Source organism: Micropterus salmoides, unplaced genomic scaffold (genome assembly GCF_014851395.1).
Source record: "Micropterus salmoides isolate LMB-PRFRI ecotype aquatic unplaced genomic scaffold, ASM1485139v1 Ms_hic_scaffold_13, whole genome shotgun sequence".
Taxonomy (NCBI): Eukaryota; Metazoa; Chordata; class Actinopteri; order Centrarchiformes; family Centrarchidae; genus Micropterus; species Micropterus salmoides.
The window spans coordinates 29782151-29808630 of NW_024040374.1; the positions used below are offsets into that span (position 1 = coordinate 29782151).

At 39.9% G+C, this 26480-nt stretch overlaps 1 protein-coding gene across 1 annotated transcript in view; it reads right to left on the minus strand.

Moving 5' to 3' along the window:
- Positions 1–1102: 1102 nt before the first annotated feature.
- Positions 1103–26480, minus strand: part of LOC119901248 (inactive N-acetylated-alpha-linked acidic dipeptidase-like protein 2) — a 755283-nt gene continuing 729905 nt past the window's right edge. The window contains exons 16-17 of the mRNA XM_038716832.1: positions 16269–16467; positions 1103–1488 (exon numbers count right to left, since the gene is read on the minus strand). Of these exons, the coding sequence (XP_038572760.1) occupies positions 1242–1488; positions 16269–16467 (446 nt within the window). The 3' untranslated portion in view covers positions 1103–1241. The remainder of the gene's footprint in view (positions 1489–16268; positions 16468–26480) is intronic.

The window sequence follows — 26480 nt, forward strand, 5'->3', positions numbered from 1 at the left end:
CCTTAGTTGTAGAGATTCAGGAAACATTATTTGGGGGCTGAACTACGGGAGCCTCCTAAAGGATTCTAAAAAAAGTTAGATTTTACACAAATCATTTAAAACAATTGTATTTAGTCCAAAAGAATCACAGAAAGTGGCCCCTCGGATGAGCAATTGTAGGATAGGGATCTAAGGGCACTTTGCTGGCTACTCAAGCTAGCTGCTTGTTAGCATTAGGTTCAGCTGGACCAAAGAAAGTATTATTTGGAACGTTTTTTGGAGCTGCTTGCCCAGATATACCTTGTTTTGCCGGAATTGTGTTTCCTGTATATCTGCAATGTTGGTGGTAGGTGCAAAGTTTGGATGACCCATTAGTCAGAATGCCCACAGATACGAGAATAAGACCAAGTTATAAAATACTGTTTTATAAAACAGTACGGGCAAACAAAACTATAAAAACAGATACTGTCACAAAGTGACACTGACCAAACCTGGACATGCCCAAGTTTTTTTTCTTTTCGGTGTATCCCTGAACCACATGTAAACACTTTCTTTCTCTAACACGGTTACACCTGTGGAGACAAAACTCAAATAGCTTTACATTTTCCTTATTATCACACATTTCAATTTAATTTTTCTTCCTCACTAAATTGATCCTTTAGTTTTCTCAAAACCTCCTATGCTGTGATTGGTCCAGGAACAGATGGAAAAAAGTTTTCTAAACAACAGATTAAGTGCCAGCTAAAGGGGAAAGTAATTATCTAAAAATGACTATATGCTTTTTACTTTACGGGTCTGCTTTCATAGGAAGACTGTACAGTGCAATTTAAACGACCCCATTGTGTCAATACTATTTGCATATATGAGAGCTACATTCATCAATCAGAAAACAGACTTATTACAACCTTTGCTGGGAAGATCATTACAGATAAAGTCTTCTCACGATATTCTGGACAACATATTATTGCAATTGATTCAATATTGGTTATTGATCAAGCGTGGAATAATGGAAATAAATAAATAAATAAATGCATCGCTCAATGAATTAAAAAATAAAACACTTTGTAGTGTAGTTCTGTGGAGCAGTGTCAATGTAGGAATTACTTCTTATTCTCAGCTTTTGATTGAATTTGGAAGAGGGCAGTCAGACGGTCAGTTGTGTTTTAATATTTGCAGTGTGTTTAAACTTTATTGACTTGATCAGTGGCAGTTTTTGCTCTCGAGCGCATCCAAGCTCACTGGTGCGGCTGTGTCAGCCAAGATCATATTGTGTCATTCGGGTAATTTTCAAACAAGTCCAAGCCAAAACACACGAGCCTCTCAGCCGACCGGATGGCCCTAAGGATGAGAGACAGAGACTGATTCGTGGTGCTGTGGCAAAGTACTTCCTTATCTGCAGAGTTGTGTCTGACTGATTTGCTGGTGACGTTGCAGTGCAGGACAGCTTCCTGTGAGAACCTGAGAATGGAAAACTGAGGAGTCTTCCCTGGAAGGCTGTATAACAGGTTCCTATGGAGACAGAGAGGAGAACATTAATTAGTTCTTACTAGCGGAATTTGACTTGAGAACTATGGCATTTCTGTCTGTCAAGCTGAGCTTGGTTTACAACAGTCTGTCGAGCTGATGATATCAGATAGCAATAAGTCAATATCATCCATTGACATAAGGATGTCTGCCCTTGATACAGCTTGTAGATGTCACGAGGCCCCGGCTGTGAGCTTGCTCTGGGAGCTGGGGGTGTGTCTGCTGCGGGCTCTGCACTCACCTGAAACCCATCCGCAATCAGAACACCTGCTCTGTGTCCCACAATCAGCCACTGCCTAAATAGGAGGCTCAGACATCCAGCCCCAGCCAATCGTTGAATCAGTCTTGCATTGCACGCTCCCCGCTCCCGGATTTCCCTCCTACCCACGGACCTGGGAGGGAGCATCTGTCCTGAACCTCCGTCCTCCCGCGTACTCTCCCCTGAATAAACTGTCTAAACTCTGATCTGCGTTTGGGTCCTCTCTGCCTGAAAACTCTGACAGTAGAAGTCAAATTGTTGTTTTCTTATGCCATTTTGCGTAAATCAATTGTATTTAAAGGATGACTTAAAATGCTGTTTTAACTTGAGCAAATCCCCATCACATATAAAAAAATGCATTTAAATCCACAGCACCCTCTGGTCTGACCATTTTTTTGTATTACAACCCCAAACGACAGTTATGTATGTAATCCTTGTTCTATGAATTCTGGATGACTACCACAGATACTGGATTTCCACCACATGTGGCACTCAGAGCTCTCCACTAAGAATTGAACGTTGCACGTTCTCGCGACCTTGTGTAATGTTCCCTAAGTTCTCTAAAGGTGATGAAGATCCCGAACCTTTACAGAACATCGGGGACCTTCTTAAAATGTCCTCTTTCGGTCTTTCGTTCGGTGTTTTTGATCCTTTTTTCTGTCTGTTCCCTCTGTCTGGTTTTGTATTGGTGTGTTTTGGGTTTGGTTGCGATGTTGTCTGTCTGCGTGACTGTCACCTGCTTGTGTATGTGTGCCAGTTTGCCCCATGGTTTCACCTGTTCTGCTCCCGCCCTTCTCGTTCGCCTGTGTTTAAATGTTTGTTATTTCAGTTCCGTCCTTGCTGGTCCATTGTCCATCATGCTGTGAACATCTGCTTGTCTGCCTGTTTTGTTCCGCCCTTTTGGATTACTTTTTATTGATGAACTTTGTATTTTTGCTGTGGTCTGGATTATCTTCATTTAGTGGATCTGGGACATGTACCACAAAGCAAATTCAACACACCCAGGATATCTTTTTATTATCTGGCTTCACCAACCCTCAACTGGGATCGGGATAAGCGGTGACACGAAGCTGGTTATCAACTCGGTAAGTCAACCCAGGTTTCCCAATCCAAACATGAGCGTGTTCAAATGAAAGAGGCAGAGTTTGCAGCAGGTGATCAATCACAAACATGAAGAAGTCTACTGGCAGCAGAGCATCATCAGTATACAAACGAAGAGCAAACTGTATTATTGGACAAATAGACAAAGTCTTAATAACACGGCTGCAGCTGACAGATGCAGGAGGACAGAAAGTTGCATACAGTGTGAATGCCTAAATGAACAGGCATAGTCTATAATAATGTGTTGATTTTATGTATTCTTATGGTGTCTATGAAAATATTAGCCTTATTCTTTCATCTTGGCTGTGTGTTGACATCTCCACATCAAAAGCCTGGGCAACCTGAATAAGTTCCACCTCACTTTTAAGAACTTCTCGTCACTCCAAAAATTAGATTAATTTATTTAACGCAGTCAGTGTTCAAAACGTTCTAAATTAAGTTCATAAAGCAACAAAACAAAAACTCCATTCATGCCACAAATGTGCTCAAATAGTGGTCGAAAGACTGAATCTCAACATTTTGGCAACTGAAAACTACCCCACCTGGGCCCCCATCGCAAATCAATCAATCTCTGTAGGAGGATATCGATATTCAAAAGTTTCTCCGAATCACCGCAGCATAACTATAATTAAAAAACAGCCTATAAACCAGTCTGTGGGATTTCATTCAGATGGTAATGTCATTTCCCAAAAGAGCTGATTGGTCAGGAAGTGGCGTTTTTAGTTGATTTTCTGTCTGGAACATGACCTACTCCGGAGCAGGTTAACTGTTGAACATAAGTTACCATGGCAATCTACCCTCGTAAGAATTGAACCACCGTTGTGGTACTGAAAACCCAGGGTTAACCCCGGAGTTATCTAGATAAGCTAAAATCCTGCTTCGTGTACAGGCCCCAGGTTACCTTCAACATTCTTTAGGGATGTTTTCAACAGTATAAACAGAAATACTATATTTATTTACATTGTCAATCAAGTCAGATTTTGCTATCATCTTCTACAACATTCAACATAATGTTCAATAAAATTATTTCTAAGAACTGAAATGGAATGTTTTATGGTGTAAACATGTTTTGATGGTATTTTAAAAAAACTATTTTTAGGTCCCCTAATGGAACTGAAAATGCTCCTGTAATGTTACTAAAGGTTCTGGAAACGTAAGGGAAGGACCCACATAGGACCAAAAAAGAACATTCTAGGTTGGTTCCCTAAAGGTTCTACAAAAGTCCCTTTAATGATTTCGCAAGTGCGACCTAGGATCTGAAAAGTGAGGATCTGTTGACTACTGGGTGTAGAGGGGGAACATACACTGGCAGTGCCTGACGTTCCAGTAAGAAGTCAGGGCAGTCCAGGTGTTAATGGTCAGGCCAAGCCCATATCGGTCCAGCGACCTTCTCAGGGGTGTCCCACCATTCTGTCACTAAGTGATGTGGTGGTCGGGCTTTGGCTGGCCTGTGGCCGACCGGGTTGGCGTGGTGGACTTTGGCTTGTCATGGCTAGGGCGGACAGTCATCGGATTCCACCCACTGTACCCATAGAGTCCAGTAGAGGGCGGAGCCTGTGTGAGATAGAACGAAGGTTATGATATGGTAACCCTAGTTCTATAAGCACAGACGGAGCCCTCTACCGATGAGCCCTGCCGCTCTGAGGCCGTCTGCTGAAGAGGCAGTCGGATGCTGAGGCTGTAGGGACACTGCTATTTATACGTCACGCACGTATCGGTAGCGACGTCCTATTGGTCGGCTACGTGCATGATAAAATTTCAGTAGGCAAGTGTGTGCGTGTGATTGGAGGAAGTAGTACCCATAGAGTCCATTAGAGGGCTCTGCCTGTGCTTATAGAACTAGGGTTACCATATCGTAACCTTCGTTATTTATGTTTGTGGTCTAGAACAGTTATTCATAAAGGTATTCAATGACCGTGCCGTGACCCGATACAGTATGCAATGTCTCAATCCTGATTCAAATGCTTGAAACGATGCTGAATGTTAGCATTTTGGATTTTGGCAGCAAAAAGTTTTGTGTCAGCTGGCATGCAGCCAACATATCTTTTACTGGCAAACTGAGGCTAAACTGCTTTGAGTTGATTTGGTTTGACATTCCTAGACTCAAGGGAAGACAATCACAACAGAAACAAGGACATGTTATTTTTTTTGCTATTTGGACCTCTGCTTAAATAGTTAACGAGTCACAAACTGCTGTACCATATGAATCCTGAGTCCTTTAAAGACCCCACTATCTCTTGTTCTTTGTTTTCCTTTCACACTGTAGAACCCACCAGCATGCACACACATACAGCAACGCACATACATCAACACAGACAAGCCTTTGGGGATAGCAGAGTAGTCATTTGTAGGTCAGAATGGTAGAGACTTCACAGTGTTGCTCTCCTCAGGGCTGAAGTACATTGATTTCTCTTAAAGTGGCTGAACGGACAGTCATTGAGAGTAAATGGAGTGATTCTTCATCTGTTAAGACACAGGTCGTGAGCTGTAGGGTGTGAAGCAATACTGACCTTCAGCACACAATTTAGACTCAAAGTCAGAGGCATGTGAAGATTCTGCTCTACCACATGACACCATTAAATGAAACCAGTAAGGGTAGTCCTGTGAGCTACCGAGGCTTTATTATTTATCTACTGGAATAAACTGTAACCTTTGGTTGACAAAAGTGACAGTGGACATTATTAATGAAATAAAGCAATAGAAAAAGTGGATTGTTAAATGCAAGCAGCTGTAAATATTCACCACAAGGTTCCGCAAAACCCTAGATTCTGTTTAATGATCAAGTTGTCTACAACATCTGTGCATGGCAATTTTTGATATGGTTAAGCCTAGGGAGAATTGTTAAGGTATAGTTTGGGTTAGGTCACTGAAACACAGATTTCTTTTGCTACTTTAGGCAACAGAAGTTGTTAATGTTACAACAGTTGCCAATGTATGCATCCATCCGAAATTTTGAGTTGTGTTTCTAGCCCCCTCAGTAATTCAAGTACAATAATATCTTTCCGTTTAGCTCTATTCTGTCTCCACCAAGTGGAGATTGAGTTACAAAAGTAAAGCTGTGAGCTGTAAAACCAAAACAATGAGCTGAAAAACGCTCAAACACTCCATAGAGCTGAGGGGAACTGCAGAGTTGGGTGATGATACTGTTTGGCTCCAACATTTCCAGCGATGCCTTTTGAATTACATATAGTCATGTGACCCATTGTTAGGATAAAAATATTTATTACTGCAGCTTTAAGGGCTAGGCATGAAAGCCTAAGATGCTACACACTCATCCGCCACCCAGACCACCACACCCTAACGTTCTGCCTCTCTCCATAAAGGGCACAGTTCCTCACCGTAGAAGCACTTGATGGAAATCGTGACATGCTAAATCATCCAATATGGATGCAATACCTTTTGGATCCTGGGATGAGGAAAAAAAAAAAACTGCATGTCACAATCTGCACCACATTGTAAGCTTTGGAGCTTATGTGATACTGGATATTACATTCATATTTGGGAACATTCCAACTATAGAGTCAGCAAAATCATTTGATTTCTAAAGAAGGAAAGACACCGACAAGCATAGAATGAATGCCTTGATTTAATGAGCTTGCCCGTAGGAAGTGAAGTTTTTGTGTTATCAGTCAGGATTGTGTTCACTTCCTGTAAAAAGCTGTAACCCCATGTGCCAAACAACAGATAAATCTTGAGTATGGTTTTATGCATTTGTTGGGGGAACAAGTCTATATAGAAAGCAACAATTTGCCCACTGCTCATTGGCAGGTGAGATACAAAGCGTGGTGTTTTCTACATTGAGACCATCATCCATCCCTTGTCTGTACCAGCTTATCCCGTTGATGGCCCCAGGCTGGGATTATCAGAGCACACATTGGGCAAGAGGAAGGATCCATCCTGGACATGTACACCGTTTTACATAGGGCTGGCATAAGCCCTGTGTAAAGTGGGGCTGTAACGGAATCTGTAACATTGCTGGCTTCATTTATCTGTTTCAAACATAGCCATGTGATACATAAATGTATCTATTCTAACACAACAGGACTGTTACAGATAGAGCTGCAATGCTTTATCTGCCTGCTGGTACAGTGGATAGAAAATGTCTACACACCCCTGTTAAAATGCCAGGTTCTTATGATGTAAAATTATGAGACAAAGATAAATCATGTCATCACTTTTTCCACCTTTAATGTGACCTATAATGTGAACAATTCAATTGAAAAACAAATTGAAACCTTTGAGGGGGAAAAATGAAAACCCCTCAAATAACCTGGTTGCATAAGTGTGCACACCCTTAGACTAATACTTTGTTGAAGCACCTTTTGATTTTATTACAGCAGTCAGTCTTTTCGGGTAGGAGTCTATTAGCATGGCACATCTTGACAACAGTTATCTCACAGCGCTTTTCATAAAAGAGCAGGTCTAGACCATACTCTATGATGTTATTTACAGAAGCCCAACAAAAAAAGATAACCCCACAGATGTTCAATTGGATTCAGGTCTGGGCTCTGGCTGGGCCATTCCAAAACATTAATCTTCTTCTGGTGAAGTCATGTTGTTGTGGATTTGGATGTGTACTTCGTTGTCGTTGTCGGGCTGAAAGGTGAACTTCCTCTTCAGCTTTCTAACCGACGCCTGAAAGTTTTGTGCCAAAACTGCCTGGTATTTGGAGCTGTTCGTAATTCCCTCCACCCTGACTAAGGCCCCGGTTCCAGCTGAAGAATAACAGCCCCAAAGCATGATGCTGCCACCACCATGCTTCACTGTGGGTGTGCTGTTCCTTGGGTGATGTGCAGTGTTGTTTTTGCGCCAAACATACCTTTTGGAATTATGGCCTAAAAGTTCTACCTTGGTTTCATCAGATCATAACACATTTTCCCACATGCTTTTGGGGGACTTGATGTTTGTAAGAAAAGGCTTCCGTCTTGCCACCCTACCCCATAGCCCATTCATATGAAGAATACGGGAGATAGTTGTCAAATGTACCACACAGCCAGTACTTCCTGCAGTTCCTTTAATTTTCTCCACTTGATGATGACTGTCTTCACTGTGTTCCATGGTATATCTAATGCTTTGGAAATTCTTTTGTACTGATATCCTTCAACAATGAGATCTCTCTGATGCTTTGAAAGCTCTCTGCAGACCATGGCTTTTGCTCAGAGATGCAACTAAGAAAATATCAGGAAAATCCTACTAGAACAGCTGAGCTTTATTTGTGATTAATCAGAGTAAATGATGGCAGGTGTGTAATGACTTCTAGTTAACCTGAGTTTGAATGTGATTGGTTAATTGTGAACACAGCTACATCCCAAGTTATAAGAGGGTGTGCACACTTATGCAACCAGGTTATTGTAAAGTTTTTATTTTTCATTTTTCCCCCTCAAAGATTTCAATTTGTTCTTCTATTGAATTGTTCACATTATAGGTCACATTAAAGGTGGAAAAAGTTCTGACATGATTTATCTTTGTCTCATTATTTTACATGATAAGAACCTGGCATTTTAACAGGGGTGTGTAGACTTTTTCTATCCACTGTAGATGAGAGAGTGGTTACACTGCTGGAGAACAGTGGTGATCAAATTACTACCCAGATGTATTTTATGTTGTTAGTACAAGGCAAACAGCCTGATGCATTCCCAAACAAAATAAGCAAGACAAAGTATTGTGCCATGGGCCCTAAGAACTCTCTATTCTGATTGGCTGGTAGGTGTGGTTTAAATTTAAGTAACATGACAGTATAAATGAACACCTATAAAACAAGTATTTGTTCTTAGTTATTAGGGGCAGTATTAAACTGTAAAGACAGCAGTAGTGAGGCTCATCGAGGTTCAGCTAAAGCGCTTAGAGCTATGTGTTACCAATAAAATCAAATAGATATATAGCCGTCATCTACAGTGAAGCTGGTCAAAGCCGCTCAGAAGAGAAAGAGGTTTGGAGAAGTCATACTTAAAAGTGTCAGAGGGAAAGAGAGCTAATGTTTGTTTGTTTTTTAGTAGCTTTCAATGTTCTCCAAGAACAATCTTCTGGAAGACACATAAAGCAAACTAATAGTAATACCACTATAACTGATATTTGTAATTTCATTACATCTGGTATTCTGTTGGAAAGTGGCCATAGTAAGTAATATGTTCCATTATTGTAATGGAGGATGTAGAAGCTAGTGGAGGTGTTTTGCCTCCACTTTGCAAACCATGGAATGCACAACTGTTCAGGTATGATCTCTTACAAACTAAAAACGGACATATTAAAAGTTATTGGAAACTGCAATGATGAAAACAAACAAAGTGCGTCAGAGCCAACGTAATCTTGTCTATACATGTCCCCTAAACAACAGACTGTCATCCAGTTATGAAAGAAGTCCTTTTGAAGCACCTCAGAGTGTACACAAAGACATCTGCTATCGATCGGTGTGGCCCTCGGCAGCCTGACATCCACTTTAATGGAGGCCGTCTCCTGCTCTGTAACACAACAAATTGGGTTTAAACTATATCTACTGGTCCCAGGTGTCACTCATGAAGGAGCAGCAGCATCCATCCAACGCAGACAGCTGCATGGTGTGTCGGTACGTACCTCTGTGAGAACCATTTTAAGGTTTAGTTTCAAAGATTTCGGCTTATCCTTCCTTTTGCAACAGGAAATTTAAAGATTAGGAATGGGGTTTAGGAGGTTAGGATAAAAAATCCCTTACTTGTCTGTGTTTTAAGGGGACCTTTTTCTTATTTTCTGATATATAAGTAATGTTACAATGTCGGATGTTCATACTAAACATGGACAGTTTCAAATAATGAGGTAAATATATGTAAAAGTAATCCCTGAAAGCAAAAAGCTCAGGCTGAACATTTTGGTTTTGGATGCTATGTTTTTCTATGTAACCTCTCTTTGCACATGTGAAAGCTGGCGTGTTGGTTTTGGAAGTCACACTTCATATCTAGTATGCTGACTTCCGAAACCAAGATCGCCCCCAGATTGAATATGGAATTTCCCAGTGCAGTCGGCAGCTGGACTGGATATGGATTTTGGGAGACTAGAAACAGAACCTCTGTGGAGCAAGGTAGATGTTACATATTGATTTTGGGAGTTTGCATATCAGTTTTGGAAGTCAGCATATTGATTTTGGAAGTCACATTCCCCGGTTTTGCATGTATTGCCCTAGATAAAGTCTTCTTGAGCCAAACACTTAACCTGTATAAATGTAACAGGAATAAAAAAAAAAGAGTGGCTGGACTTGATTAATGTTTCCCCACTACCATTGTTGATGCAGCTGAGACAACTGGACAAGTTGCCATGCCCATAATTCAACACCTTTCTCCTAATGCTCATATATCAAGCAAGGTACTAAGCAAGTGTAATAACAAAGTTTGTAATGTGATGTAATAATGTAAATGATTTGGCTTGAGCATTCCTCCAACCTAAGATATTATCGTTAATGTCCAACAAGAGGGAGCGTTTGATTTGTCGAATGTAAAGTGGATTTACAACATTACAAGGATATCACATTTGTTAAATATAATATAAGTATACTATGAGAGACCTTTCAAGTGTATCCTTAGTTTTAGGTATCAAAGCAATACAATGTTTAAGTCTTTCCAAAGGAAGCCAGAAGGCAAAAAAGACGGACTGCGCTGGATTTGGTGTAAGGTCAGATTGGTCTGCCTTCAGTGACCTGTGACCTAACACATATTCTAAATATATTCTTCTACATAACAGTGTAATTTACACTGTAATATTCTGTAGTGTAGTATATCCATTCCAAAGTTGAGCAAGAATGGAGTTGTTTAGCTCTACAGTAGTTTAACTGTGGAAAAAAAGTTCAAACCCCTCAGGGCACACAGCAGGACCACCCGCTGGCCCTGTTGGTGACCGAGAATACTTATTATGCTGAATCTTATTCCGGTGTCAGCAGCATGTGCATCTTTGAATTGAAAAATTAACAGCTAGACCACAAACGCCTTACAATACCTTATAGCAGTCAGACGCACAGGCTCAGTGTGCAATTTAATAAGATAAAGCTTTGTTGATACCTAAAGGGAAAATTCTGGTCAATGAGAGGTTACCGTCTGGTGCTCACGACCACGAAATTTCATATCATAGGCATCACTATGACTTTGCGGTACTGCACTGCTGTACACCAAAAATAGCACAATTATGTTTTTTTGTTGCTTAAAAGTGTGCCTTGATTTTGTTGCTTAAAATAATATATATTAACCGTCAAGGTAAACATTTTAAAGACTGTTCGGTGCTCTTGGACTAATTGTGTCAGTCCTGTGGGGGAGTGGTAACTTCCTTTATAAATGAGTGCTATTAAGCCTTAATGCTTTCCGAGCATGATGGAGCAACTAATTTTAGCTTGGATGCTAATGGCAGTCTAGGACAATTAACATGTCTATTACTGCCATAAACTGTGAATAACACTGAACAGCAGAGGCCATTTATTCCGTTAGAATCTAGTTGAAAAGTAGACAGACAAAGAGCTGTGGGGGAAGACAAAGTGTGTACCAGACACAGCGAGGATGCTAAAATCAAACAGAACAGAGGTGTGACTGTTATGAGACAGAAATATAGTCGCTGAGAAAAAAAAGTCCCCAGTATCAGCCAAGGTCAGCTGTTCTCCAAATAACGTGATTTGATGATTTATTGTGTTATTGTGTGTTTATTGTGTTTGATGAGATATTCTTTAGCTGGACAGTTTGACTAAAATAACTCCACCAGCTAATCTGGCGCTCTGTATATGCACTGTGCAGAGCCTATGAATTACTGCTGCTCTGCCCTGAAAAGCTGCGGCTTGGAAACACTGTTGTGTGTAAATTATTTCACTTCTCCCTTTTCTGTCAGAAGGAATAAATATGTGTTCCCTGTGAAGCTCAAGTTTTATGTTACATTATTGCTGTTCTGCTCCATATGTAGAACAAGTTGAAAAAGAAGTGGATGCACCCAATGCAAGATAGAGGGCTGACAGGGAATTTAAATCATGACTGCCACAATATAGGACTGCATGTGATTTAAGGACTGTGCAAAAATGATTAGGGCAGGGAGAGAGGGGTCCGAAAAGAGGGAGGCTTATGCAGGTTTTTTTTTCCATTGTGCTGCTTTGAGTCTAAATTTGCAAGCACTATAGACAACAACCACCTATAGATTATTTTAATACTGAAGAGAAAGTCAGAATCTGGGATCTCATTCATAAATGGTGCATATGTATCTATAAAAAACAAACTTGAAGGGAAAATGTGTGGTCCTGTAAGTAAACTCTGAACCATGCCTACACACATAAACTGGAGAAATGAGAAACTGAGATTCACATGGCATAAAACGGTTTGAAATAAATAGGCCTACTATTGTGTAAATTAAATCGAAATATTACCTCTGAGTATTTTAGGCTTAAAGCCTTTTTTGCCTTGATTGACTTTCCTTGAAGTGGGCCAAAAAAAACATAATTTGCAGCGCACACAAAAAGATCCAGATTTAGGATAATAAACACAAACTGAGATATCTGTTTCTGCAAAAGAACGCCTCAAATATGTTGTACAGTGTAATCCGGAATCATTTAATTAAAACTTGCATGCAGTGCAATTTATTCTCATAAATAAGGTGAACAGGAGGACATATTCCATTTAAATTGATGCCGTTTTCAATGTGTCAGTTGAGCAAATACCAGTTTCATATATTGTTATCAAATGTATGTGCCAGCGTGTGGATGCGATGCGCTGCTTGTAAAATGCGTTTACACTATTTTATTAAATCAATCTTTCAGTTGTGTGTCACATAAGACAAGTCATATTTCTTTTAACTCATCGGCAGCCTCATTAAGTGAGTGGAGGGTTTGTGATTGTTTGTTATTTCAAACGGGGGAATCCAAATTACTACCTGAGTCATCCTGTCTTGCGTGTGTGTGTCCCCCTCCATACAGTGAGGTCACTACTCAAGAGGAACGCCCCTTCCTGCAGATCGGGTATAAAGTGGTGGAGCTCTGGTGCTCCCTTTCCTCCGGTGCACAAGCTTTGCGTGAAAGTGCGTTTTTTTTACCCACCAAACAACTCCAGCATCACCAAAAGGAACGTCAGTGTTAAATTTCGTTTTGTAGAAGTTGCCTCCTTTTCTTCCTGCAGTCAGTACATATTAATATCAATGAGGGGCATTTATCTGACCATTTATAGGCAACTATGGGTGTTTGAAGGGTCGGACATGGCGCTCCCTCACATGGGCCACATTTCAAGTTGATTGTGATTTATAAAGGGAACTTGCTTGCATGGGTTTAAGTCTGAATATTTTTTGGTGTACTCCATTTTTGGCTTTTACTTTTAGTGAGGATTCTACTTATAACTTTTAGAAATGAGACCCCTTGTCGTTATGAGCCAAGACCTAAAGTTATAAACTATATATTTATATACTTTTTTATTTGATTTTTAGATGGAGGGTGGTGCTTTGTTATAAAATGAAATATCAGATCTGCCCTCCCCACCCCATAAACTTTCATACAGTCCCTTCCTGTAACTCTTAATGTGATCTGCAAATATGAATTCCTGAATTTGGCCTCAGGAATTGCTGTCCCAAAATGACTACTGGCGCGTTTCAGATGTTTCACAGGCAGAGCGGAAACTGTTTGAATGAGTCATCATGGCTATGCAGGCCACAGGCCATTGTGTTCAAACAGGTGTAACCTACCACCCTTTTCTGCCAGCTTGTTCTAAAGAATCCAAGTTTCCACTACATTCATTCAGCATCAGTGGGCCAACATCAAAATCATAGTGCTACTCATCTAAGGGGTTTTTGACACTAAATTGTCAACCAATAATAAATTAATCATTCTTTTCATGGAAGCAGATCAGCTTTAAAAATATGTTTTGAAATGTTATGAAGATAAAAAACAGTGAGCACTCAACTCACCCTGATTTAGGCATCAATAAATGACCAAACAATACAGTGAAATCATGCTCAGTGTAGAACCTTCAAGATGCACAGCAGACTTAGTTCTTTGTTCATTCTGCTGAAACCATTCACCACCATAAAGCCATCTGCCTTCAAGTTCAAATCATGTCACCAGTGGCATGCCATGTGCATAAATTCAAATCACTTTAAAAATGACTTTTTCTTGACCCGACTTGCTTTTGCCATTTTTCATCATCATGTTCCAGCAATCACTTCTAATCAGGATACTGCCTGACCTCCATTAAATTAACTATATTCTGTTAAGTGTGTAACCCTGCTACTACTTCTCTGAAAAAGTTTTCAACAAAGTTTCGATTTAAGCTTCATCTGATGATAAGATGGCAACTCAGACATGTTAAATATGAGTAAGTGCAATAGCTCTTACTTTTGGGCTCCGGCTTGAATTTAAAATATCTTTTTTTTTTTTGGTGGGGAGAGAGGTAAAACTCACCCTCAACATTGTGACAGAACATACAAGACAGACCCTTTAGAAACTGTTACAGTACATTAGCTTGCATATCACACCAATATATGCTGTGTACGGCAGCACTCATTGGGCCTCATGCAAGAATATTTTTTCATATTGTTATCCAAAACCTCTCCTCCTTTTTTCCGTGAGGTTTGCTCATACGAGTGTCCTCTGTGCTCTTTTCAGGCTGATGATTGTCTAGTGTTCCAGAGTTGGTGTGTGTTTGTGAGACTTGATGACTTGACTGATGACTGATGACTTGTATGCCTCTGCCAACACATGTACTTTATTGCTGTACTTTAATCCATCTTTACGGATTCTTACAGAGTACAGCTATACAAGAAGATGCATTGCATTTTTAGATGCAAAACATTAGCTGTAGGTGCAACCCACTCACAGGATCACAATTAGCTAGGCATGCTCCAATAGATTTGTTGGCAATCACGTCAGAATGAGGCAGGAACTGATAGGCAGAATGGACAAGATGGAGGAAAGTCCGTACTGTCCCAGTTATTCATTATGTTGTCCCTTATTGTGAAATCTGGAATCGCCCAATTTATTTTAAAATGATGGCTAAAAACCTATTTTGAGGTCACAATGACCTTTTGACCTTTGTGTCAAATGTGTTATCTATTCAGTGTTTGACCTACTGTGAAATATCTTGCAAAACAATCTTCCCTTCTGTTCCTGAGTTATGGTGTTGAATAATGGCCTAAAAGGGTTTTTCCAGGACATTACGATGTCAGAATGAAATTGACCTTTGACCTTTTGGGTAAAAAATGTCTTCATCGTTTGTTTGTCATTAGTACTGTAATAATAATTGCATCACTTCCTGAGTTGTGGCCAAAAATCTGTTTGTCAAGGTCATTTTTTCTTGACAGTGACAGTAGAGAGAGACAGGAAAGGCATGGGAGAGAGAGGATGAACTACTGAGGCACCAACAACCTGAATACACTTGTACGCAATACTCTTGTAAAGGCCCTAAATACTTTTTGTATGCCTGCAATGTATTCACAGATGACATTACAATCCTACTATTAAGAAAACAACACTCATGAGTCTATATTTTCCATCCACATATCAATGTTGATGTTAAGATGTTAAGAAACAAAAACAGCAAACTTTGTTTTTGACCACTAATGACACCATAGAACAATGTTTTTAGACATGATTTCGTATGTTGTATGCAGCTTACGAGCAGGCAGGCCATCACCAACGCACATGCCTGTCAATTGATTCATGTTATTCCACCGATGTACAGTTGGTGGCAGTAAGGCACCAAGAAACCCGCGGGCAAAGGCAGGGAAGAAAAAAAAGACTGACACCAAGCAAAAATGGGGGTAAACAATTTAGATTTCAAAACATTCAAAAAGTCAGCTTTGCAATTGTTGTGACGAAGGAAATGCATCTGACACACTGGACGTTACAGTTTTTGTTTACAAGACAAATGCACAAGGTATATAAGGCTTTAATAAATGTCACGTAATGTCGACAGATACAAAGGCTCAACAGCTCCGATGGTATGTGAGACTGCACAGATAACAGAACCAAGTTAATAAAAAGGAAGGAGGACCAACTGAGCACTAACTGAGCTAACAGCGATTAGCGTGCCAAAGGTGGAAAAACTTCCTGAGCTTGTTGTTGTTCAGGTTGCCTGCAATTTCAGTCAAAACAGAATTAAGACCTTTTTATGCCAACTGGAATGGAAAATAAGAGCAATTTCATCCCTGGAAAAAGATACAGAAAGGAACTGCTGACCTGTAAAAACACAGCCTGCATGACCTGTATAATTTTTCATCAAGAAAACAGAACACCAAGAAACACATCGCTAGAAGGGACGTTAAGATGTCAAACACTACATTCAACTACATAGATTTATAAGATTTTGAGGTCTCGAGTTCATGTAACATAATTTCACACGTTTCAAGATTTTCCAAACGGAGTGTGTGTATGGGTGTGTTCCATCACACTATAACTACTGCTGCAACTCTGAGACACTAACTTGGCTCCCACCTGTACACTCCAGGCGGTGTCTGTGGGATGATGAAGCTCTTCTCCAGGTCACGGAGTACATCATTCAGCATTCGCACGTGGGAGGGATCACGCTCTTTAGGGTCATTTGCCGGCCGCATAGTTTCTGACTGGAAGAAGGCTGCACGGTCCCTCAGAGAGGAGGCTGAGGACAGCAGGGGCTGAGATACCATGCTCTTGTCTGTACACATAGAGAATACAGGGAGAAGACAAAGCAACAGAAACAACACGTGAAAAAATGTACCTTTACTTTAAGGCATCTAACTGTCCAGAAATAGTAGCTGACTTAAATATACAAGCATTGGGTGAAAGAGCTACGGATGACAAACACAATCAAATTGCAAGGAAGAGGCGGTGGTTTCAAGTTGAAATCATTATGGACATTTAAAATGTTATCCAAATCTCTGTGAGACATTCTCAACAAAACCTGTCCAATGGGCTTTTTATGGCTTTAAGGGCATTAGATGGCCCTTCTCAAGATGACGTCAGGGTGATAAAACGTGGGCCTTTGAGCAAGGACAATATGAATGTGGTCTGATGAATCTTTCAGACTTTTCCCCTTCATCTAGATGAATTACTGTTTGGGGGGAGGCAGGGTTCTTTAAATATGGAGGATATTTTTTTCACCTTTACACCTGTAATCATGAATCGGTCAATGTATTTTTGGAACTGTTTCTACATAAAGTTTGGCACAAAAATATTTCCAGTTTGCCCCTAAACATAAACATACTAAGCAAAAGGTGGTGGTTTTATGAGCCCAGGATGAATTCAAACTCCTTTTCCACGATCAAACATCAAACGAAAGATGATTAAGATTAACACATTAACACAAGCAGAAGCATGTAAGTTAAAGCGTTCCTCCATTGTCAACCACCATACCAAGAAAGCACTCAATACGCTAAATTAAACAGGTCCTCTCCTCCTTTCTCACCTCTAATTACTGATCAATTTACTCTACTCCACACACACACACACACACACACACACACACACACCCAGTTACTTACGCAATGCCATCCTCATTAGCCTGTCAACACAAAGCTGGCTTGTTTTACAGTACATTTGGCACAGCAAATCAATTACCTTGCATTTACTGTATAGTTAACTGGCCTGTATTCTTGGCTCTATTAAATGATATCTGGCTGGATCCAATGGGCCTGTGTTGGAAAGGCTGAAATCTGTTGTGTTACTGTCTATATGAGGTTCGTGCTCAGGTGTTCTGTGAATGTTTTACATTCAATTAGCCAGAAATGGATGCTTTTAGAGTACGTGATCACAATAACGCTACTCTTTGCAATTCTGCAGGTCAAGAAATTGTCTCATAAGCTGCTTACATGCTTTTAACTTGAAAATGTCCCATGGTGATAATGTGATCCAAGCATTGCATACAATCTGAGTCAAAGTCTTTAACTGCATTGCTGTGACACTGGATCTTTTATATTTACATATAATGAAGCCTGTAAAAAAGACAGATGTAAAAAAAAAAAATATATATATATATATATATATATTTATTTATTTAAGTAGCCAGTGTGTAATGTGTACAAAATGAACAAGATATCCGAGCAGCTAAACACTTTCCAAGCACAAGGACAACACAAGCAGGATAGCAGGTAAAAAAAACACAGCAAATAAAAATGAAAACAGTGGAATGTATAACTATTGGCTGCAGATGAAAATGAGCCCGTATGGCTAACTCTGGCACTTAACATCATGGACCCAGGTGCTCATGTTAATTAATGTGCATCGTCCCTTCTTAAATAAAAATAAAAAACCATACTGGTCGACCACTAGTTTGGTGTGCTAAGATTTTTTGCTAATTGGTTAAAGTGAGGTGAGTATATATAACACAGGTGCATTTCTCAGCATGTGCTGAGTCAGAGTGCATGCAAGGAAATATCTTAGACAGAGCATCAGTTCATCACAGTACTACCCAGGTACTCTCCACTCCCTTCTTACTGCGAGGCAACAGCACTCTATCACCTTTTTTTGAACAATAAAGTGGAGATTAATGATTTTTTTCAGCTGATCCACATGTTGTTTATGTGGAAGTGATAGCACACAGACTAGCAGCCTGTCCAGGGTAAATCCGCCTCTTACCCAGTGTCATCTGAGATTGGCTCCAGCCTCCTGCGAGCCTCTAAGGATAAGTAGCTATAGCTAATGGATGAATGGGTTTCTTTCTTAATCAACAGACCTTGGTGTGTGTTTGTGATTCTTTGGATCAGAGTGTGTCACAGTAGGTTGGGAACAGTGTGTGACTCATTGGACAGGAGAGGGGAAGACAGCAGGGACAGAAATAGACAAAGAGAACGGTTCTCTCCTACAAATTTAAATGGCTCTGGCTCCTCGCAGCCAGCTGGGACTCATGAAATATTGTTTGATTGTTGTAATCCATCACATCTTTTGACACACAGGGACGTGTGTGAGTGTATTTCTATTTGGGTATGCGGTTGGGATTTGGCCTCCTGCGATAACACTGGCAGAGAGAAGAGAGGCAAAAACAAAAGAGCTTTAGGGTAATGCTTTTTTTCAACATCAAATGTTGGGAAAGTAATGCACACCACTAAGTACTTAATAATAAAGGGTCACATGAGGGGATGGACACAGGGAAAGTATGCAAAAAAAAGAAGATGCAAAAAAAGCTGAATGAAAATAAATAATAAAACTGTGCATTCATTCTGTGAATTCCTTGGTATACAGACTGCACAAACTAACACAGAATGAAAGTGACTAAAAACTTCAAAAATATAATGCTGCAAATTAGATCCAGTCTCTCACTTTATATTTCCATTTCCACATTACCATATCTCACTAAACTCCCTCTAGAGCATTATGTGTAGGAAGGAATTTCCCTTCTTTAAAGGTAATACCACACAGGGTTTCCCCAGGTCACATTAGGATCATTTGCTGAGCTAAAGTGTGGTGAACCAGCCAGTGTTGGTTTAATTATTTTATACCAAAAAGGAAGAATCCAGAATCTCTCTTTGTCTCTCCCTGACAAGAGGGGGCGGGGGGTAAGATATCAACCCTCAACAGACAGCTGAAGTTCCTCAAAGTGGGGGGTAGTCCTTTCTGCATTTAATTTATGTTGCAACTAATGCTTTGTTCCCAACACCTTTATATACTTTCTTAGAAATTATATGATACAGAAATATTATGTTAAATAATCAGGAACCAGTTTCTCCCCCCCAGAGGATGAATTAGGTATTACATGTCATTGTTAATGCCTCTCCTTCTGTTTAATTTATTACTCTGTATTTTATTGTTTGGAATCTGATGCCATGTTCTTATAACTTTGTTTGTTAAGAGTTATCAGACCGTTTAAGCCACGCAACTTTGAATTCAGGAACAACTGAGTTCCCTTTTAAGCTTTATTTCAGTCGAATTAACTTTCGCCGCTCCCACCAAAGTTCAGAAAAGTTCAGGGTTAGTTACACTAGCAGTAACATTGAGGACATCAACCGACGAACCGAGCCAGGCTAACGGCCTATCACAAGTTTCCTTCAACCGCAAGCCGACTAGGACGGACCTCCAGGACAAACCTGCAGAGAAACCAACAAGCAGTAAGACAAACAAACTACATTCTGTGTCAAGGTGATAGCCAAATTTAACTTAGTTATGATCACATAACTTGCGTTCATTATTTTCCCTTAGAATCAAATTCTTTCCCACAATAGACCAACAAAATTCACATTATTCTCATTGATTGCCCTCCTGTTTGTTTAATTCCTGTTTGGAATGATTGTTTTTATGACTTTGATATATTTAACCTCACTTTGTATCCACTTAAGTTAGTAAATGAATTTCACCTTAATCACAGGAACTGTGTGTGTGTACTGTTTAAATCCAGGTCACTGGATGGAGGATTCAAGACTTTGATATGAGACTGATTGATTAAACTGATTCAAAATGATTGGAGATTGCCAAAGGTGACAGCCTGTGACCCTCCAAAACAATAAGTCAATCTCTGTCTGGCTGACCGAACCCTGTGGTCCATCTCCTAGGCAACCCAAGGTCAAGATTAGCTTTATTTAGTTTCAGACTGACAGACTGGCTCTCTTTAGAAAGTGTTATATGGGACTTAATGACACACAGTGTGACTTCGGCTTACTAAGGTAAGCATAGTGTCATGTTTTGAACCAATATCCTAAATCATCTTCAGATAAAGAATATCCTTATTTGAACACTGCAGAGTGAATCTCTGTAGGTCTAGGAAAGAGAAATACTCCAGAAGAAAAATCTTTTCCTTTTCATTAAAAGACCTGTCAACATATCTTTTACACTAATATGAAGTTTGTTATGATTTTATGCTAATGGTGTAACGTAGGTGAACTAAGAATATAAAGCTACCCCGCAAGCCATTTTATTAAATACCACTACAGCAGCAACTTAAGATTAAATCTGACGGCAGACCAACGCCAAAACTGGAGCTGCGCCTGGAGAGGAAAAAGGGATTTCCTGGGAAATTCTATAACGTGGTTATTGACCACTTCGTCACCATGAAAGACAGAAAAATGGCCTTCCTTTTCAAATAGGGTGAGTGAAATGTCACCTCCTTCTCTTGCTGAACTTAACTGAACTGCAGCTATGTGTGCGATTTTTGATGTGGTTTTATTGTTTTGCTTTGCCTGCCTGGATTTAGCTGCGAATGAACAGTCCGCTGAAGTAACCTTATTGTTTTTACTGCAGTTGTGTACGCATAGATAATGAGCTCCGGACAGCACCTGCTACAGGGCATGGGGCCAGGTTTGTTTATACTCTGTTGGTCTGGTACTCGGTTGTTAATCTTGAGTGATGTTGTGTTATGAACATTTGGCCAAGCATTAACTAAGAAGTATGAATGCCTATTTGATACATGCACCACTGCTACCATGCAAATGTAAACTTCTAACGTCTTCTGGTTGAGCTTGTGAATGCTTCTTTTATTCATAACCGTAGCCTATTTGTACTGTGCACTATAGGCAGCGGGCTATGTATGCTATTTGGGGTGAGAGAGAGTGAGTGAGAGAGTATGTGTCGGTCAATGCAACTTTCAGCGTGTGTACTGATAACAGATAGTGCGCATCTTTAAATTATGATTAAATTTTGTGTAAAATTATACCCTGCACTGTAATAGCACAATGCATTAGATAATTGTCCTCCAAAAAGGACATCCCCTCTCACTAGGCTTCCCTAAAAATTTACCCCACGCCACTGGTGGCCAGATAACTTTGACAGTGGCAAAAAAATATATAATAAAGCGGCTGGTGCTGTAACTCTCAAGTCTTACAACAAAAGTTACTCATATTTGCAGCAGTACTTTATGTCATGTTTAATTGAGAGCTTTTACTTTTAAAAACAGTCTCTGGCTTTCATGTCATATCTCTGAAAATTCCCCTGAATGAGAAATGTAGGAATTTCCTCTGCCTGGAGATACTGAGGAAATGAAAAAAGGCATCCATAGATTGTTGTGGACAAATCGCTGGGAGGCACAAATGCTTAATTGTGAACATGTAAAACGATCTCTTCACAATCAATTTGTTGAAAACGGAGAAAAATAATAATAAGCATATATTATCCATCAGCAAGGGGGATTGAAGACACATGGGACCAACAGGACAAGGACAGAGATTATGCTCCTCAAGGAGCACAATATCATATTACTTCATCTTATCTTATTACTTCACACTCTCATCTTTATCACCAGAAATTTCCATTTTACGTAAATTTAATGGACAATAATATTTTCTTATCGTTTTTTTGTATGTAGAACTGATGGCACAAAGAGTAACATTAGTAAATACTCAAAAGATTGCGTAGGTTGTTTGAGAATACAGATCTTTTAATGAAAGAAAACGGTGAATTCACTTTTTTCTTTTGTTCATATTGGCAGTTATTACGTCCTTGGATATCACTGATTGGACAGTTATAATCTTTTTATTTAACACTACTTCACTGATTACAAGCAGGGAACTGAGTGTTTCGCTGCTTTATCTTCATGCAAGTACTTGTAAATGTGTTCAAAGCAAAATGTCACTGAAGTCAAGGTCAAACCATGTTTTTGAGAAATTCTGAAACATGCCTCTAGTACTTATCTAATCATATACCTGCACATGCATTTTGCTAATGCAGACACAGTAGGGAATGCATTACAAACTGAATTTTAACTTGGGAAAAATAATGACAAAGATCCTTTTAACAGTTTTAGATTCACTAACTGGCGAGCTTGAAAGGCACTCTAGTCAAAATGTAAATGTAAAATATACACAACATCGCCTTTTAAGTTCATGAGCACAAAGTCTGTTTCTCACAGCTTTTATTCACTTCACTCTGTTCCACTACATTGCAAATGAAATGAAATTACCATCCAGTTCTCATTCTGAAATGTTAGACACATCTTGTGTTATTAATTAGTTATAGAGCATATGTTTACAAAATACACTACTCAGTACCAACAAGCCTTTAGGGCCTTTAGACAATGCTACGCCAAATGAGGGAGTATCTTTTGGAATTATGCTGTCCATCGCTCTAGTAGAGAGGAGAAATAATCTCACCCATCTGTAGTTTTTTATAGTCTGAAGTCACAATGCTGGGCTATGAAATTGGTCACCGACTGTCCTACCCCTACCTCTGGACAGTCTAATTACACAGCAAAATGTGGTTCTTTTGCTTTGCCACTGAGATATTCCTAATTACTGTAAAACTTGAAAATGTACACCACTGGTTTTGAGTGACTTCCATTAATGTGGGCACACATATTTACTTTGATTTCCTCACTGTATTCTAGTGATTTACAGCACTGACAATAGGCTGTTCTACCTTCTTTGGTACTGCAGTTGAGGACCAAAGGCAGCACTGCTACTGAGCACCATCACTACAGTAAATTAATGGAGATTTATGTCAGATCAGACAGGACCAAAGGCAGTTTTATATGAAAAGAAAAAATAAAGAAGGCCAGTGATTAAAAAAGTTGAACAAAAGGTTTTTGGAGGTTTCAATTAGCTCCGGTTGTTTGATCCGAGTCCCCTCCATGACTGCCAGTCACGAATACTGCAGTGCTCCACACTGGCTGTGAAGAATCCATTAAATATCACTGGTCCTATGCTGCAGGGGGCTGCTAAAACACCCAGAAACCACACACACACACTCACACACACGCACACACACACACACACACACACACTCACACAAGCATTTCTACTCATACACTCACTCACAGCCATTTCACATCCCCAAAAATATACTCACACTAAACTTATAGGCCCCAAAGATGCATGCACACACACGCACAACATACAAACTTTACTTACCCCCATCTACATTCAGTATGCTGTACCAGCCAACCTGTTCTCACTCCCAAGTCGTCACGTATGGACACATGGTCAAGTCCCCTTGGCATATTTTGTAATGCTCCAGGAAGCCCCTTAGAGTCATAGTTCAATGCACTGGGGGAAGCCCCAGACTTTTGACCGGAGACCAGTGTTCGTTTCCCGTGTGAAACATACGTTAGGTAAGGAGCATTACTTAACTTACATAAGTTAAGTCACATAATGTAGTTATTTTTGTCCCAAACCATGATGTTTTCCTAAAGCTAACAAAGTATGTTTGGTGCCTAAAGCTAAAGTCAATGTAAAGCTCCCTCTTCTTGTTAGCCTCTGTTCGGTTAGTTTCTTTAACACAATGGTTCATCTCATACGGGGTTGTTTAATCAGACTTTCCACAAAACTGAAATGTTAGCACCATGTCATTTGGCAATTCTACACCTTCCACGAGGCTTTGACAATTTGCAGCTGTTTTAGACTAAGAACTACAATACCCATGAGCATTGGCCACCGTTGCTATGGAATAGAAGGCAGTAAGAGGCGCAAATTAAGGTTGTAGCGAATTCAAATGCTTTGTCATTGCAGTTGGAAATAACACCAGAGTTGCTGAATTTACTTGAATCAATCTCAAAACTGCTTGGACTTTGACAGGCTTGACTTCAGTGGTCTTATCTACAGCCTTGCTTCAGCATTGATGGAGCACTTCCAAAACATGAATATGCATAAAACTGTCCCAGTTGAATCATTAGTGCAAAAGATAATCAACTGAGTTAGAAAAGTCACAGATGCGAGCCTGTTTACATACAATCGTAAGGCAATGAGTCCTAATGAGCATTCTGGTAAGAAAAATGGCTGAGCTTATTATTCTGTTGCCTGTTCCACTAATGGACAGCTTAAGATACAGATTGCATTTTGTTGAAAACAGATACAACATTCAGCAGTATAATTTTTTTGGAGTCAGATTTGGATGAATTTGGATGATGTCATGCTTTTTTCTTGATTACTACAATGATGAGTTAGAATTTTCCCCCTCTTCTCCATACCAATGGGTGCGAACTACAGGGAGCCAGGGGGAGCTTTAGGGACCCAAAAGAATGATATGTGATATTTTGGGGGGTCTAAAATATTGACAGCATGCTTAATGAATGCCATGAATTTCTATATTTCTCTATCATCATGGAGCGTCAGACTTCATCCAGCCAGAGGGAACAATAATCGACCATCCGCAGCGGGCCAGTTGCTCCACGATCTCCTGTCCCTGGTCCGCCCCACTCCCTTTCCGGGGACGGGAGGTGTCGCTAGTAAGACCAACGCGCTGTGAACAGTTCGTGATCGTTCCCTCTGGCTGGATGAATATTAAGCATGATCCATGTAGGCCTACTTCTGCAGCTGGGGCTCCCCGCAGCGCCATGCAACTTTCTAAATTGTTTCCTCTCGCGGAGAAAAGATAGGTCAGGTCGCAAGGTTGCAGCTGTTGTGTGAAGCGTAATTGTAGCATATGATAATAATATAATAAGACAAACATGCCTGATACTTTCACAGTCAGCCCCAGGCCTACATGCTTGCAGCTATTAATGATTCAGCAGTAAGAATCACAGTTAAAAATATTCTTGCAGCTTTAAACCCAATCTGTTGTTAAATTACCCAGTGGCCTAATACTCTTATGTTTCTATGTTGACAAGTACTGAAGGTATTATTAAAAGTGAACTTTGAAATGGTAATTTGTAGTGCTGAAAAATTCCAGAATCTGTGGCCTATCCTACATTTTCTCAGTGTTTTGTCCTTTTATCTTGCTTAAAATTACAAGCTTTCTACATGCCAGCTTTAACCCAGCAAACACTGCCATTTACCAACCCACACGCCATCCTAACTCACACCGAGAATTATTTATCAGGCCTCACTAACTGTTACCACACACACACACACACACACATACACACACACACACACATCAAATAGTATTTATTTCACTGTCCTATTCCTCCTCCTCTTCTTTCTGTCCATCTGGTGCCTCTGTATTTTTAACTAGCGGAGATAAAAGCTCTCTGCCACCTGTTTTCTGGTTGAACAGGAGCTGCTTGGTACAAAGCAATGAGAGTATCCGCATGTTTTCACAAAGTCAGATTTATAACTTTAAGACGTTTATAATGCCACCTGGAATTACATTTAATATAAATTTAATAACCACAATAAAGAGCCCAAAATCTGTCCCGAGCAGCCTCTTTTTGATTACACACAGTTGATGAAAATAGTAAAACTAAATGTAAGCATAAGGAAAATGACACTTGGAGATGAAGTATAGGGATGTGATGTCCAATTGTGTATTAGAAAGCGCAATAACAATGCCTGTTCCATAGCAACCTCATTTCGTAACACAAGCCCCAAAATGAGAGGTAACACTACTCCAGTCACACTCACACTTTTTGGTGAAAGTATACTACCCACTACAATTTAGTATATTTGTTTAATCGTAGTTACCTTGTATTCCAACTCTGTAGACTAAATGTAAACATGTAGATGTAAAGATATTTGATAATTACTGCATAAAATGGCCCAACTTTATTATTTCCTTGGAATGGACCAATGGAGTGGTTGCCTGGTTCCAGACCTTTGAATTGCATCCCACATCTCTGATTTGTCCTGAGATCCAAACCAGTCTGGTGGTCCGCCCATTACCAGCTGTCCCCATCAGCTGGAGAAACAGTCGCCCAATCAAAGTAGCTAGGATTAAAATTTTCATCTTCCTATTCCTAGCGTTGCAGAAGTCGAGATAGGTCTTGACATAAAATCCTGAGTCCTCTATGTTTGAGGCAGTGACAAGACCGAGTAGATTTTATTTCACTTTAATTGTGGGAACAAACGATTGCCTGTGCGTTATTCAATTTATTTG